General features: G+C 44.3%; 1 protein-coding gene across 2 annotated transcripts in view; it reads left to right on the forward strand.

Moving 5' to 3' along the window:
• The window catches only part of CPAP (centrosome assembly and centriole elongation protein), a 354,772-nt gene that overhangs the window by 174,973 nt on the left and 165,083 nt on the right, over positions 1-14,716 (forward strand). For both annotated transcript variants that reach the window (XM_086935221.1, XM_086935222.1), the window contains 2 exons: positions 3,532-3,664; positions 7,846-8,011. In XM_086935221.1, the coding sequence (XP_086791347.1) occupies positions 3,532-3,664; positions 7,846-8,011 (299 nt within the window). The remainder of the gene's footprint in view (positions 1-3,531; positions 3,665-7,845; positions 8,012-14,716) is intronic.

Raw genomic sequence — 14,716 nt, forward strand, 5'->3', positions numbered from 1 at the left:
TCTCGCGGCAACTCAGACCCAGACTATGCTACCCTCCTACTCATAGTGAAGGGGACAGTTCTGATTACTTACCATTACACACTGACCACAATCAGTGCTCACACAAGCCACAATCCTGTGGGTATACACATTGATCACAATCAATGCTCTCACTCTCTCACACAAGCCACAATCCTGTGGGTATACAAACTGACCACAATCCGTGTTCTCACTAATGCCACTCTCTCTAGCAGCAATCTCACTACACACCGTGTCCTTCCGGTGCTCTCACAAGCCTTGAATACCTTCAGCTCTCTCTCTCTCTGTTGGGAAGTTTCTCTATATATCTAATATCTACTGGGGATGTAATTGTTATATTTTATGTGGTAGATAGACAGTTCAATCCTCTCGCACAAGAATGGCCAAATTACAATATGCAAAGGTTATTCTCTAATTCAAGTGCCCCCTGCTCCCTTGCTCAGTTACCATTTACCCGGACGGGAGACGCATCCGTCCACATAACAGCATCTGACTAGAAGAAATGTTAACTTTATTATAAGAAAACAACAGTTACACAATGGTTCACTAAGAACTGGGGTCCCTTTATTAAAAATAGCAAATTATAACATCACAATAACTAGCAATCTAGACATAGCCTGAAAAGTAAAGGGAAATAGACACATCCAAGGAATAAAGCTTTTTTACTAACACATCCACATATAGCTGACAGGAACTGTAGATAGCTAAAAAGGGAAATGGATTATAACAGACTGCACACCACTGAAAGAAAAAGGATTAATCAGTGCAACAATACAGAAGGGAATATAGCTTAGGAAATAAAGGAGAAGATTAATGTATGTATATATATATATATGGACACTAATATAACAGGACAGATATCACCTGATTATTATGAAATCTTGTTCTAGCTGTCATCTGGGTTCCTCTCTTGTCTGTGCCTTGGCTCATCTCAGATTCTCCCCTGCACACTTGGACACACATCTGCGCTGATCACTCTGCACTGGATTCCTCTCTCCCACGAATTGTCTTCACCTTCCAACTTCAGTCTAATGATATAGTTTCTGCCGCTCTGATAACCATCTGCTTCACTAGCTTCTTCACTCTGTCTGATTGTTCCAGCTCCAATGTCCAACTCACTCCAGCTGCTCCCACAGACTAATCCACGATATAACTTCAGTCTCTTCCAAAAGGTATCACTCCAAACTCCAGCTGTTAACTGCCTGCTCCAACTGATCACAACTCCTTCTGACAAGAACTGCTTCTGCCCACAACTGTTTCTGACTGCTTTCTTCAGCTCCAAAAATCATCTGACTGCTCTCTTCAGTTCCAAACACCATCTGACTTCTCTATTCAACTCCAAACACCATCTGACTTCTCTCTCCAGCTCCAGCAACCATCTGAACTCTACCATTCCAAAAACCAACTGAACTCTACCATTCCAAAAAATCAATTGAACACTCTGCCTCTTCTGCACTTTGCTTATATGGAATGCTCTCTCCTCATGGAAATTTCCAACAGAGAGCTGCCTCCCACCGAATTCCTGTGCCAGCTCTGAGGCTCTCCGCGCAGCTGCAGTGACCATCTGCATGTTACGTCTGGACCCAAGAGACAAACACATTCTTTCGATAAGATCCAGTCTCCGCTGGTTTTCCCCCAGCACATAACAGGCTTAACTATAAACATCACCTTTACCCTGCAAGCTCCTCAGTCAGCAGAGGCAGAAAGCAAAATGGAATCTCTCTAGTTCTGGGCCTTGTAGGCCCGAAAAGGATGAAATAGACACTTAGCTCTATACACAAACCCTACCAATAGATAATATAAAGTCAGAACTACAGGATCCACCCTCTACTATAGGTAGAATGATGAAAGGACACATAATTATGTCAAAGCCAATAGGCAATAGATGAATTAGAGTCAGGATTAAGGGATCTATCATCATATAAAGCGGCTATCCTCTAGTTTATGCTTCTAGGTCTGAAAAGAGGCCTGAAAAGGACCAAAACAAGCTAAGAATAGAGATCTAGGATGGTAGCAAGCTTAAAGTCACCATCCCTCAGAAATAGAGCCAAAAACCCGGTCAGTACACTCTCCTAGTGTCCAGTTCCACAGTCGTTTTAGTCCTAACTAGTCAGGATTGTCCGTACTCACCTTTTACTTGAACTGTACTGTCCATAGACGTTGTTACGCATCTCGCGTGTGAGTTCACACTCTGCACACGCGTTCCGTGGGCCTCCTATTACTTACCTAGAGTTAGGATAGTGTAGTCCCAGCGATCCTACAGCTTCTGGACAGCTCCATTCCTTCTATCGACTTTCACATTCCACTTACTTAATATATGGTTTGTTGTGCCCCTAGGGCAACATTGTAATTGTGCAACTTTTTATTTTTCTTAAGAGTCTTGTCATGTGCTTAGCCCTCTGATCTCATAAAGAGTTCAGAGGTGTTTTGTTAGTTAATAAATATCTTGTTTATTTTCATAACTACCTGTGTGGCGTCCTTTCATTTGGTATTCAAGGGGTTATATGTGGTAAAACAGCTGGCTTCACATGCCAAAAGAGTTTAGCCTAAGACTGCTTTGTCCATCTGCTACCATTAGGATAGCTGGTCTATAAGGTTGACTTACAACCAATCACCATAAGGGTTGTTTGGACTGATACAAGGTGATCACTAGAACTAGTGAGCATCATATATCAGGCCAACTTCTCACATGGTCCTCCATATATATCTTCACCAAACAGGACTACATGGACTTTCAAGTTAAAAAGGAAGCGCAGGTGGGACAGAAAGTACTTAAACACCTGTTTGCAAATACACACTCTTTTTCCACCAACCTCCCGTAGGACAAAGGAAATATCGCTAGGATTGAGAAAGATCTACGCTGCAAAATGAAACTGTTATCTACCTAGAGATATAGTTTTTCAGCTTGAAGACTTTTGAGATTCACACGCTCTCGCCTCTGCCAGTAAGCTAGTACAAAATTTACAACAGGGAAGGGGAATATGAATTTTACCACACAGGAAGCCACGACCCAAAAATATTGATGGATAAAAAGAATCTCAGAATGGCACTTGGAACTTCCTGGGCAGGTGTTTGGCTTCAGTAGAGGAGCGATATAGCACCAACTGGCTGATGATTACTGCTTAAAAAAAAAAAAAAAGACAAAAAAAAAGGGGCCATTTTCGACCCAAACACTAGATGGCGAAATAATTCATAACATTCGAATCCAGAAAGTCTGCAAAGCTACTCCGAACGGCAGGTAAACATTTTGTATAATATTATACATTTATTTGTTTAGTTGTGAACGAAACCTGATAAAACCAAATGTTTTTACATCTGTGTTCTATGCTCCGAATCCTCTTTACCTTCCTTCTTCAGAGCTCTGTTTTTAAGCCCTGGTCTGTCTGTCATCTGGATTTGCGGGTCATTTTGGGAAGACTGACAATTGGATCTGCTTCTTGTTACTTTTATGATTGAGATAGTTACAGTGAGGACTTAGTCTGTTAGTGATACACACTTATTTCTTGGTTTTAGGCGACATTGTTCGATCGCAGATTTTAAAAGAGAAGCTTGCTGAACTAGAAAGGGAAGTTGACAAGTTTAAGTTTGAGAATGCTTCTCTAGCAAAACTTCGAGCTGACCAAGAGAAAGCCATGGAAAAATTCAGGTAACTCATTCATGCTTTACATAACTTGTATGTATTATTCATCAATCTGTGAACTGAGTCCCTGCTACTCCAATGTCACAGAAATATAGCATTTAGTTGTGCATATTTGAATGAACTCGTGACACTTTGATCTCGTACTTTGCTATGAAGGTATTTTTCAGTTTGATTTGTATCTACTTGGAACTGGGTGTACTAAATGCTTCGTGTGCCAGTGAGTGGTATGGAGACTTGAGAAAACTGTGGGCAGCATTTCCAGCATCCCCAAAATGACGTGTTGTTCTTTACTGAAGAAAGGAGAACTATCCTGAAACACGTGTCTAGACGTACACAGCGCTGGCTGCACTAATATGGGAGAAAAACGAAAGACTGTCACTGAAGTAAGTGGTATCATGCGCTGCATTTACCATAATGCTTTTGGCTGATGAGTGCTGGGATGTGGGGCAGTAGGTACCCATTCTTTTCCAGTTTTTCATACTAAAAGCTTCCACAGGCCCCCAAGAGTTTCTGTTTTTTTTGTGGAATTGTTTTGGCTTGTGAGAGGTTCATCAATATACTTTCTTTAGGAAATCTAAAATGTTCATAATGATTGATGTAGGACCAAATAAAATCAAATGGAAATAAATGAAATACTGTAAAACTGCAAATTACAATCATTAGGACCTTTTAAATCGACCCTAAAATCAAGTCACTCACTAACGATAATCGGCAGATAAAACTGTTCACACTTGTGGTATCCGTTTTCCATCACTTGAAAATATCACACAAGGAGACTACAAATCCTTTCGAATTCCCACACTCCTAAAATAAAGTTTACAAGTGCTGTTGTCCAATTGTAAACAAAAGGTTTTTAAGGAAAGGCATGTTGTTTAACGATTCAGCTTCCATTTCACATAAGCTACAACCGATGCAATGACTTATTTGAATCAGCTAGGGACGTAGCTACAACACCAGAATGACATAACCCACATTTCAGTTTGCCTCACCTGTTTATTCATTGGATCTATCGAATAATGCAGGCACAAAAAGCTGCATCTCTCAACTAATGCAGCAATAGTTTTTGTTCATTTACGTGTCTTTGAACCACATATAAGCTTAATAAATTGTCAGCTGTCAGGTTAAACACATCAAATTGATTCTCCAGCCGATTGTAAAGGTTACAGTACTAGTCTGGTAATTACTATTTTGTAAGTCGATATCTTGCAACCCATCAGCGTCGTGATCCCACCCATTCAGAATGCATCCACCCCTCCCATGGCCTTCCCAGATGCTTTGAAACATGTAACTATCCTCCGATTGCTGAAGCAACCCTAAACACACCCTTCAACCCTCGCCAACTACAGACCGATCTCAATGCTGCACTTTCCACACAAGGTCTTAGAGAAAATCATCAACAGATGCTTCTACATTCCAGACCCTTTTCTCTAGATTCAGGGGCGTTCTCCAAAGCAGTGGCAGGAGTTTGATTTTTTTTTCCATAAGCATTATTGAATTTTAACCATCAGTTATATCTGCAGGCACTGCATTTTACAAGTACTTTATTCATGTTACAGTAGTACATTTGGGTACCTGAAATCTGCTGCAAATGCTCCCTCCTAAGTAAGTCCCCTCCATTTGCGTGATTCCTAGTGTCTATGTCCCGTTCCAGTCTTTCAAGCTGCTTCTTTACATGAGGATTCAGCACCAAATAATGCAGCTGTGTTTAATGAATTATTTCAGTTTCGTCTAATCAAAAGTCTATTTCCCATTGTGTAAAGGATTTTACAAACTCTCCATGAGTAAGGTTTGAAAACATTCTGCATTCTCTATCATTCCATTTATCAAATGGACCAAGATTCAATGCTGGGGTGAAGTTACCATTATAGTGTGAAGGTGTACAGGCTCGGCTTCCCTGCAGTCTTCTACCAGACATATAAAGTAGTAGTCATTGGTTGTTTAAGATATGCATTTGGTGGTCTCTCTCCTTATCTTGCCAGGTCAAACCCCATAATGATCTACCATCTATTACATGAGCCGTAAGAGCCTATGTTTTATGTCTCAATCTCAAAACACTATGCTTTAACTTTCAGCCAGGCTCCTCCTTGGTACATAAATAATTAGGTAAATTAAACCCCATCACATTTTTGACTGTTGTGCATGGTGCAAAGGATCCTTGGTCAAGTGTTCTTCCAGACTAAACATGACATGGGGTTTTGCAATTTGCCCAAGAATGTATTATCTACTTTGATTGAGAGAACCTGAAACTACTATAAGACCCTTAGTAATATGTTCATGTTTACTGTGTTGATTTAGCCTAGCCAATAGCTAAATATGAGTGACTATTCCAAAACATCTTTTGGTATATGGCTTGCTGTCCACATTAAGGAGGGCTGTGGATCTGTAGGATGAGAAAAACTGGGTATTGTGGCTTGGGCATGACTGTGGTGACTGCTGCACTATCACAGGGAGTATTTAATTCATGCTTTTCCAAGTAATTAAAATTGCGAATTAGTTTTGTCATCAGATGAGTTAGGTAGGCCTTCTAAACGTTTCTTGTAAATCTGTGAGACCTAGGGCTTTATCTCCTACCAGAGATTGTTCCACAAGTCATAATAGGCGTTTCTATGTTGTTCTTATGTAGTGCGCTAAGTTTGAGTAGACGACTAGAACTCATATATATTGAAATTGAGTGGCCTTAGAGTGCTCCTCTGTAGTGTAGAGTGAAGTGTAATAAAGGGAGATCCATAACCATGAAGACGGAATAAAACAATTCTTAAGATATTTATTTATTTATTTATTCTACAATGTTTGATCATCACTGACTCATTCAATAACATTAGCCTCCAGTAGGCCAGCATTGCCCTCCCAACATGGGTTTGCCTCCATTAAATCACACTCCTCATTGACTTCAGTGGCATCTAACAAACTTGTTGCTCCAAAGTTGGTTCGCCTTCTCTCTCACAAACCCTAATCGTCTTCCACACTATAGTTCACTCCTAATTACTTTTAAAGCATTGTCGACTCCTCCTCCCTCCCCCCCCCCAAAAAAAAAAAATAGACCACTGTAGCCCTCACTGTAGTGGTTCACCTCCAGAACTCCAATGGATAAAATTTCTGTATCACCCTTCAAACAATGGATCAGTTTCATTTTGAAATTGCTGTTAATAGCAAAAGTTTAACATTTTTTTTTTTTAGATTTAACCTCCATGGCAATAGAAGGCTGGGATTTTCCCTAAATTGACAACAAAGATTGCTGATTCAAGCAAGTGCCATCGAAAATTAACTACATTGTCATGCATGGAGAAAAGAACATTATTGCCCTGATGCTGGCATTATACCCCTGATGCCAACATTGCACTCCCTACTGGTCCTGCATGAATCCCTTCAAAAGCAATGGTACTCTCGGACACTGGCCAAATGCTCGTGTCAACCGACTTGGATCATTTTCCACAGTTGGCACCGAGCAGCTGCCTGCTGTACAGGTTACTCTCCAGATGGAATATTCGCTGAGCAGTACCTGCTCACTCACAGCTCCTTAAGGTACTTGGGCCACATCGAGGCCCAACAGCATGTTTCGCTTGTTTATTATTTTTTCCATACATTGGAAATGTCCAGCCCCTGTCAGTGAGCTAGGCCGTTTTTGGGGTTATGAGGAGGTAGCGAGAAGAAAGTTCACACATTGCATTGCTTAATTGTCTTTTACTTCAGATCACTATGGGGAGCGCAAATATGCAGAGGATGATTGTAGACCATGAAATGTGAAACGCTGGAGAACTTAAAAAACACATTCTATTTTTTCTGTAATAGTGTTTGTTGTAGATCATGAACCTCTCCACGAGGGTCGTGCAATGCTTTACATCAAAACCCTTTTGAAAATCTACTGTTGGCTGGTATGCAGTTGTAATAATTTGTTAGTGGTTCAGTGCATCCTACTTTTTCTCATTGTATTCCGTAGAGTTCATGCATTTTAGATTTTAAATTGCTAAATGGACAGGTAGCATTCTGAATAATTTGCTTGTGTATTTCTGAACCTTGTAATCGCTGTTCTATGCATGCATGCCTACATAAAGGAAACCTAGCTGCAGAGTAACTTAGTGTTTTATGTGTCATTAATACATTTATCACTGAAATGCACCATCCTCACTACGAATGTATTGGCAATAAGTTCAGTTTCTTAAACATTTTCAACTTTTTGGTTGTTTCAGAAGGGAATATGCAGAATTTGAACAAAGAAAAGCCAATGAATTGGCTCAAATTGATGAATTAAAAAAAGAAGAAATGAAAAAGCTTCAGAAAGAACGAAAGGTTTTTGAAAAGTATGCAACAGCTGCACGAGCCATTCCTGACAAAAAGGAACGGGATGAAATCCAGGTAGTGAACTTCATAAATGTATCTTTCGGTCAGGGAAGCCCGTGAACCTTATCTGATGTAGAATCTATGCCATCTATGTAGAATCAGCTCAACCAACTGAACCATTAAACCCGGTCATATTAACACTTGGTATTTACAGCACTTAGATACTGCCAAATTGCGGTACAAAACGTTATCAATAAAAAAACATTTGTTACATCACAAAGTAGGAAAAATCGTATAGTGATATGTTCCGGGTTACCGCTCACGGGCAGAGATTATTCAGTGCTTACGACTTTAATGAGTATACCCCTGAAAGAGAACTAGGATTACAGGTAAGTAACTAATCCATTCTGCCCATTGGGAGAGATGTAACCTTCGTTCCGGAGGTGTGGTTGCCAGAGGGAACTACTTCCCCACCAGACACGGTCAAGGTAGCAAAAAAACTAGGGGTACAATTTGATACCGCTTTGTCTTTTTTGCCGCATGCATTAGCTACAGCAGGGACCTGTTTTAGCTTAATAAGATCATTTCGCTTCCTGCAAGGAAATCAATAGCAGTGGCCTAATTCTTTCGCGTTTGGACTACTGCAATAGCCTCCTTGCTGGAGCAAATAAAGGTACAATAAAAAAACTACAAGTGGTCCAGAATGCTGCAGCACGCCTTTTTCTGAGGCTTCCATGCAGAGAATCCGTGTCAGCAACGCTTGAAGTTTTGCATTGGCTGCCTATTCATAAAATAATTCTTTTTAAAATTCTTTTAATTACTTATAGAGGCATGCATAAACGTGGCCCTAAGTACCTTTCAGCACGGTTTTCACCATATAACGCTACTAGGACTCTCAGGTCATCCACAGCCAACCTGCTGAATGCCCCCTCCTTCAGATTGATTACTAAAGGAGGGAAAACTGTCGCTGTCCTGGGGTCTAAAGCATGGAATGCCCTTCCAACCAATTTAAGACTACAGGAAACCGAATCTCAATTCAGGAAGGCATTGAAAACTTGGATATACAACATTTCCGATGTCCGCTGCCTTGCACTAATCTAGTAGTAACATAAGCTGGTATGCGATAGGACCCGCGCTCATCGTTCTCTCCCCCAGCGCCAGGTTACTCCTTGCGGAGTGACAGCTTGCGCTTAAGAAATACTAATTTACATTACATGGGCTGTTACTGGTTCTCCCAGTCCTCTTTTCATTCCCGGGTCTAGTGTGCGCAGTGGCTTGGAGGCCAAAAAAGTACTTAAGGCTTCCTACAACAATGTGGGTGAAGCCTCATATAGGTATTTATAATATGCACGAAATTCGTCATTAATGTTATTTGGGAGGTATACCATGTCCCCTCTTTCAGTCGCAATTTGTGTGATAGGGTTTCCCCTACTTTGTGGCCGTATTAACCTCAGCAGTAATCTACCTGCTCTACCTCCCTCCTCGTGTATCTTGGTGTGGTATTCTCGGATATCAAAGGCCCTTATTCTCTTGAGTGCCCCTTTGTGTGCCTTCCTAGTTTTTTCTAGTTGTGTATGAGTCTTCATATCTCCTGACAGTCTGCGTCCTTGGTCATATAGTAGAGACTCTAATTGGGTTTGCTCTTTCTGCAGGTCTTTTCTTAGTCCCACTGTGGCACATAGGCAATATCCTTTCACTACCATCTTAAAAGCCTCCCACTCCATAGATCTAGAGGTAGTTGAGCCCTGGTTAAATCGGAAGTATTCTATTATCTTGTCCTCTAGTGATTGTCTGAAATTGTCATCTGCTAATAAGTTTTGATGGATACATCTGCCTGTGGATTCCTCACCTTATGAATATCCCCTGCGCCAGCATTTCGCAGAAACTTTTTTCCTAGGTCTCCACGCCGGCGAGGTCGCCACAATGCCATGGCTCCACACGCGGCTCAGCATGACGTCACAGGAGCCATAAGAAGACCACGTCCACGTGATGAAGTTAGTCCCACCCATTTTTTCTGCGCTGTCGACGCTAACAGTTTTTTCTGAGACTCTCCATACTTTCGACTGGATACATTGTAATTTTGATTGTATATCTCTCTGTTTTGGCATGTCTGCCCCGAGGAAGTCTGGCTTTAAGCCCTGTAAAGAATGCGGGGGTCATATGTCGATTACTGACCCTCATGAGGACTGTCTTTGGTGTTTGTCGTCTGACCACGTCGCCGAGGGATGTTCTTCTTGCAGGAAGATGAATCCGAAGGCTCTGAAGGAACGGGATGCCAAGCGGTATATGGCTAAAGCAAGAAAAAAAAAAGGGGTAGTAAAAGATCAAAGTCAAGGTGATTGACTTTGCATGACTCCAAGAGAAAGTATAAGAAGAAGAAGAGGCATGCATCTCGGTGCCGGTCGTCGAAGGCTGTGGTTTCGAGGTCGCCTTCTCCAGCTCCTCGATGTTGAGAAAAGGACTTTGTCCCTACTTCTCCTTAAGTGACTCCTCAGATGACTCCGGTTCATTCTCCATCTTAAAAGGGGACTCCGGAGCAGTCACCAACGAAGAGATTTTCACGGACTCCAGAGGGTGTCTCGAATCCGGCTGATGCTGAGGTTCCTTTGGCTCCTGCGGCTCCGCCTGTGGCTCCGGCGGCTCCGACTCCAGAGGTGCCTCGTTTGGATCTCAAACCGGCTCAGTGCCCACAATTTCCGGTGCTGGGTTCGGACTCATCGCATTTATTAAATGCGATGTATGGCGTGTAACTTCTGATGGATACATCTGCCAGTGGATTCCTCACCTTGTGAATATCCCCTGCGTCAGCAACATTTGGACGACGTCATAGAAGCACGGCATCAGGCGCGGCTCCGCTGACGTCACCGACTCCATAATAGGCCCACGTCGGCGTGATGACATCAGTTCCCTTTTTTCCGAGTCGTCGACGCTAACTGTTTTCGAGGGATCCTCTGTAGCGTTGATAGTAACTTTGTTACTATTGGGATTTTCTGTGTCTTTTCCAGTGTTCTGACTCCTGTCGTGATGTCGACTAAGAAGACTGTTTTCAAGCTGTGCGGCGTATGCGGGAAGATGATGTCAATCACTGACCCGCATGATGACTGCATATGGTGCCTGAGTTCGGATCACTACGTCCAAGGTTGTCATTCCTGTAGGAAGATGAATCCAAAGGCCCTTCGTGAACGGGAGGCGAAGCTCCTGGTTGCCAAATTAAAAGGTAAAGAGGCCAAGAAGAGTTCGAGGTCGCGATCGAGGTGGAGGTCCCGGTCGAGGTCGGCTTCGAAGTCGTCATCGGGACATGCTTCCAGATCAAAGAAGAATAAACATAAGAAGAGGAAGCATGGGTCAAGGCACCATTCAGGAAAGGAGTCGGATTCGAGAGCGAAGTCGCCTAGTAGACGGCATCAAAAGGATATGGTATCTCCTTCTCCGGCACGGGATCCGGAAGGTGAGGCCTTGCCCTTGGAGTCGCCGGAGCATTCACCGGCTCAGGCGTCTAATCCCATCTCGGTCTCCAGTTCAGGAGGAGGAAGAGGTTCTCGTTCCTAATGGTTCGACGACTCCAGCTCACCAGCCCGAGGAACAAGAGGAGTCGACTCCGGTGCAGCCTCCTCGAGAGCAGCCGGTTGGTTCGTATCCTCCTTTTCCAGGAAGGGTCCAGGCAAAGACCCTTCGCAGTTATTAAATGCCATGTATGGTGTTTATGCGAGAGCCATGTACCCCTCTGGAGCACCGGCTGGTCCCATGGGTCTGTTCACATACAATTTGGGAGTTCCCCAAGCGTATGCTCCGGCGCCGGTCTTGCCGTTTATGCCGACACCGCCATGGCATCTCTCGGCGCCGCCAAAGTCATCGACGCCGTTTCCTGCGTCACCGGACCGACCTCGAGATCTTCGGCATGGTCTTCCAACTCTGAGTTCAACGCCGGCTCCGGCTTAGGCGCCGGCCCCGGCTCCTTCGGAGTCGATTCCGGATCCGACGACGGAAGGAAAGGTCTAGGCGTGAAGCCCAGCGCCTTTTGGAGGAGCAGAGATATAGGGAAGCTGAGTTTGAAGAGGGTGAGCTTCAAGAGTCGGAGGACTATTTTGATGATTTAAGGGAAGCAAGTGGACTGGAACTGATTGGGATTTAACCTCGGTGTCGGATGCCCCTTCTAAAGATGTGGCCCCCTACCATGTGGTTATCAAGAAGGCAGCGGATCTGCTGAATTTGACTCTGCCCACTGCGCAGTATAAATCAAACATTTTTACTGAAGTCCTCCATTCTCCCTCATCTGTGGTGGAACCTATGCTTCCTTTTACTGATGCTTTAACAGATCCTATCCTGGAGGTGTGGAGTCGGCCTTTTACGGCTCCTGCGGTTTCTAAGGCCGTTGCAAGGGTTATAGAGTGGCTCCTGGGGACCCAGACATTTTGTCCTCTCATCCTTTGCCAGAGAGCTTAGTGGTTCAGGCGGCCTGCTCTAAAAGATCTGCAGTTGCTTTTCCCCAGGTACCTGGTGATAAGGATTCAAAAAAGCAGGACCAATCTGCTAAGAAAGTTTTTTCATCAGCAAGTATGGCCCTCAAATCTACGAATGCCACTTGCCTCCTGGGTCATTATATCCATGCCTTAATGGATACTGTAAAGCAATTGACCCCTAAACTTCCTGAAGAGGACAGAATTTTTTTTAATGAGGTGCTTGCTGACACTCAGGCTGCTGCTCGGCGGGTCATACAGAGCAGAATGGACACAGCGGATTCAGTGGCTAGGGTCATGGGATCTTTGATTGCCACCAGAAGAGCTGCCTGGTTGAAGACTTCCGAGTTCTCTACAGATGTTCAGGCTGCTTTAATGGATTTGCCCTTTGATGGCTCAGGCATTTTTGGTAAAAAGGCGGATGCTGCATTGGAGAGGTTTAAAGACAGCAGGACAACAGCCAGGTCTTTAGGGTTGCAGACTAGAGGATCTGTGAGCAAAAGATATAGGGGCTTTGTAAGATCTTCTTTTCGTCCCTACAAGCAGTCACAACAGCAGCAGCAGCAACAGCAAAATCCGTTGTATAAATCCTACAGGAGCAGGCAAAGAGCTTGTCCTCGAGGGCATCAAGAATCCTCCTCCTCCTCTTCCTCTACCCACCCCCCTACTACAACAGCAAAGCAGCCCTAGATCTGCCATTCCGGATCATGCGGGTCCTGTGGGGGGGCCGGCTTACTAATTTTCTACGGGATTGGGAATCGGTGACATCGGACCTTTGGGTTCTCAATCTCGTAGAGAATGGGTATGCTCTTCCCTTTCGGAAATTTCCCCCAAATTACCCTCCTTGCCAAGGGTTTTGCACGGAGGACCACCTGCTGCCCCTGCAGGAGGAAGTCCTGGCACTGTTAAGAAAAGGTGCGATAGAGGTGGTTCCGGAGCAGGAAAGGGGTCAGGGATGCTACTCCCAGTATTTCCTGATCCCCAAGAAGGATGGCAGACTTCGTCCAATCCTGGATCTCAGGACCTTGAACCTTTACATGAAGCAGGAGAAGTTCAAGATGCTCACACTTGCACAGGTTCTTCAAGCGCTGCTGGAAGAAGACTGGATGGTGTTGATTGACTTACAGGATGCTTATTTCCACATCCCCATTCTGAAGTCGCACAGGAGGTATCTCCGTTTCACGGTGGGTTCGCAGCATTACCAGTTTGCGGTCCTTCCGTTTGGTCTTACTACTGTGCCTCGAGTCTTCACCAAGGTGATGGCTGTGGTGGCAGCACATCTCAGAAAGTCAGGGATACCGTTATTCCCTTATTTGGACGATTGGCTGATCAAAACGGAATCTCCAGAGAAGGTGCTCCATCATATGCAGGTTACAACTCAGTTGTTGTACAGGTTGGGTTTTTCAATAAATGTTCCCAAATTTCACCTGGTGCCCTCCCAGTGCAACCTGCTCTTAGGTGCGGTACTGGATACAATTGTATGTCAGGCATTTCCTCCTCCACAACGAATTCGCGACATACAGGAAATGGTTCCTTTATTTCACAATGGAGCGGTAGTTCCAGTCCTGAAGGTCCTTCGTCTGCTCGGTCTGATGACTTCTTGCATTCTGTTGGTCAACCATGCATGCTGGCGCTCCATTGGTGCCTCCGCAGGCAGTGGTATCAGCACAACGGAGATCTCAGGGAGTCAGTCAGGATCTCCAGAGAAGCTGCGGCGGATCTGTCTTGGTGGAGCGTGGAAGGCAATCTGTCTCAAGGAAAGCCTTTTCAACTGCCTCCATCGGTGGCCACAGTGATAACGGATGCATCCCCTCTAGGGTGGGGTGCTCATCTGGGGGTTCTGGAGGTCAAGGATCTTTGGTCTCCAGAGGAAAGATTCCTTCATTTCAACCTTCTAGAGTTACGGGCAATACGTTTGGCGCTCAAGGCCTTCCTTCCTTCCCTTCGCGGACGGTCGGTTCAAGTCCTAACAGACAACACCAGATTTGTCTGATGGCAAATAATTTGGCTGGAGTCCTGAATGTGCGTGCAGACAGTCTCAGTCGGCAGTTCTCAGCCGACCACGAGTGGAGGCTTCATCCCGAGGTGGTTCGTCACGTCTTCCGGATGTGGGGAACTCCTCGGGTGGACCTGTTTGCCACTCACAAGAATGCTCACTGCCCGTCAATCTGCAGTCTCCAGTATCCGATGCAGGGAGCTTTGGGGGACGCGTTTCAGTTGAGTTGGGACTCAAATCTCCTTATGCGTTTCTTCCCATACCCTTGATTCCTCGGGTTCTGAGGAAGATACGCCAAGACCGGGCCCAAGTTATATTGATCGCCCC

Source organism: Lissotriton vulgaris, chromosome 8 (assembly GCF_964263255.1).
Source record: "Lissotriton vulgaris chromosome 8, aLisVul1.2, whole genome shotgun sequence".
Taxonomy (NCBI): domain Eukaryota; kingdom Metazoa; phylum Chordata; class Amphibia; order Caudata; family Salamandridae; genus Lissotriton; species Lissotriton vulgaris.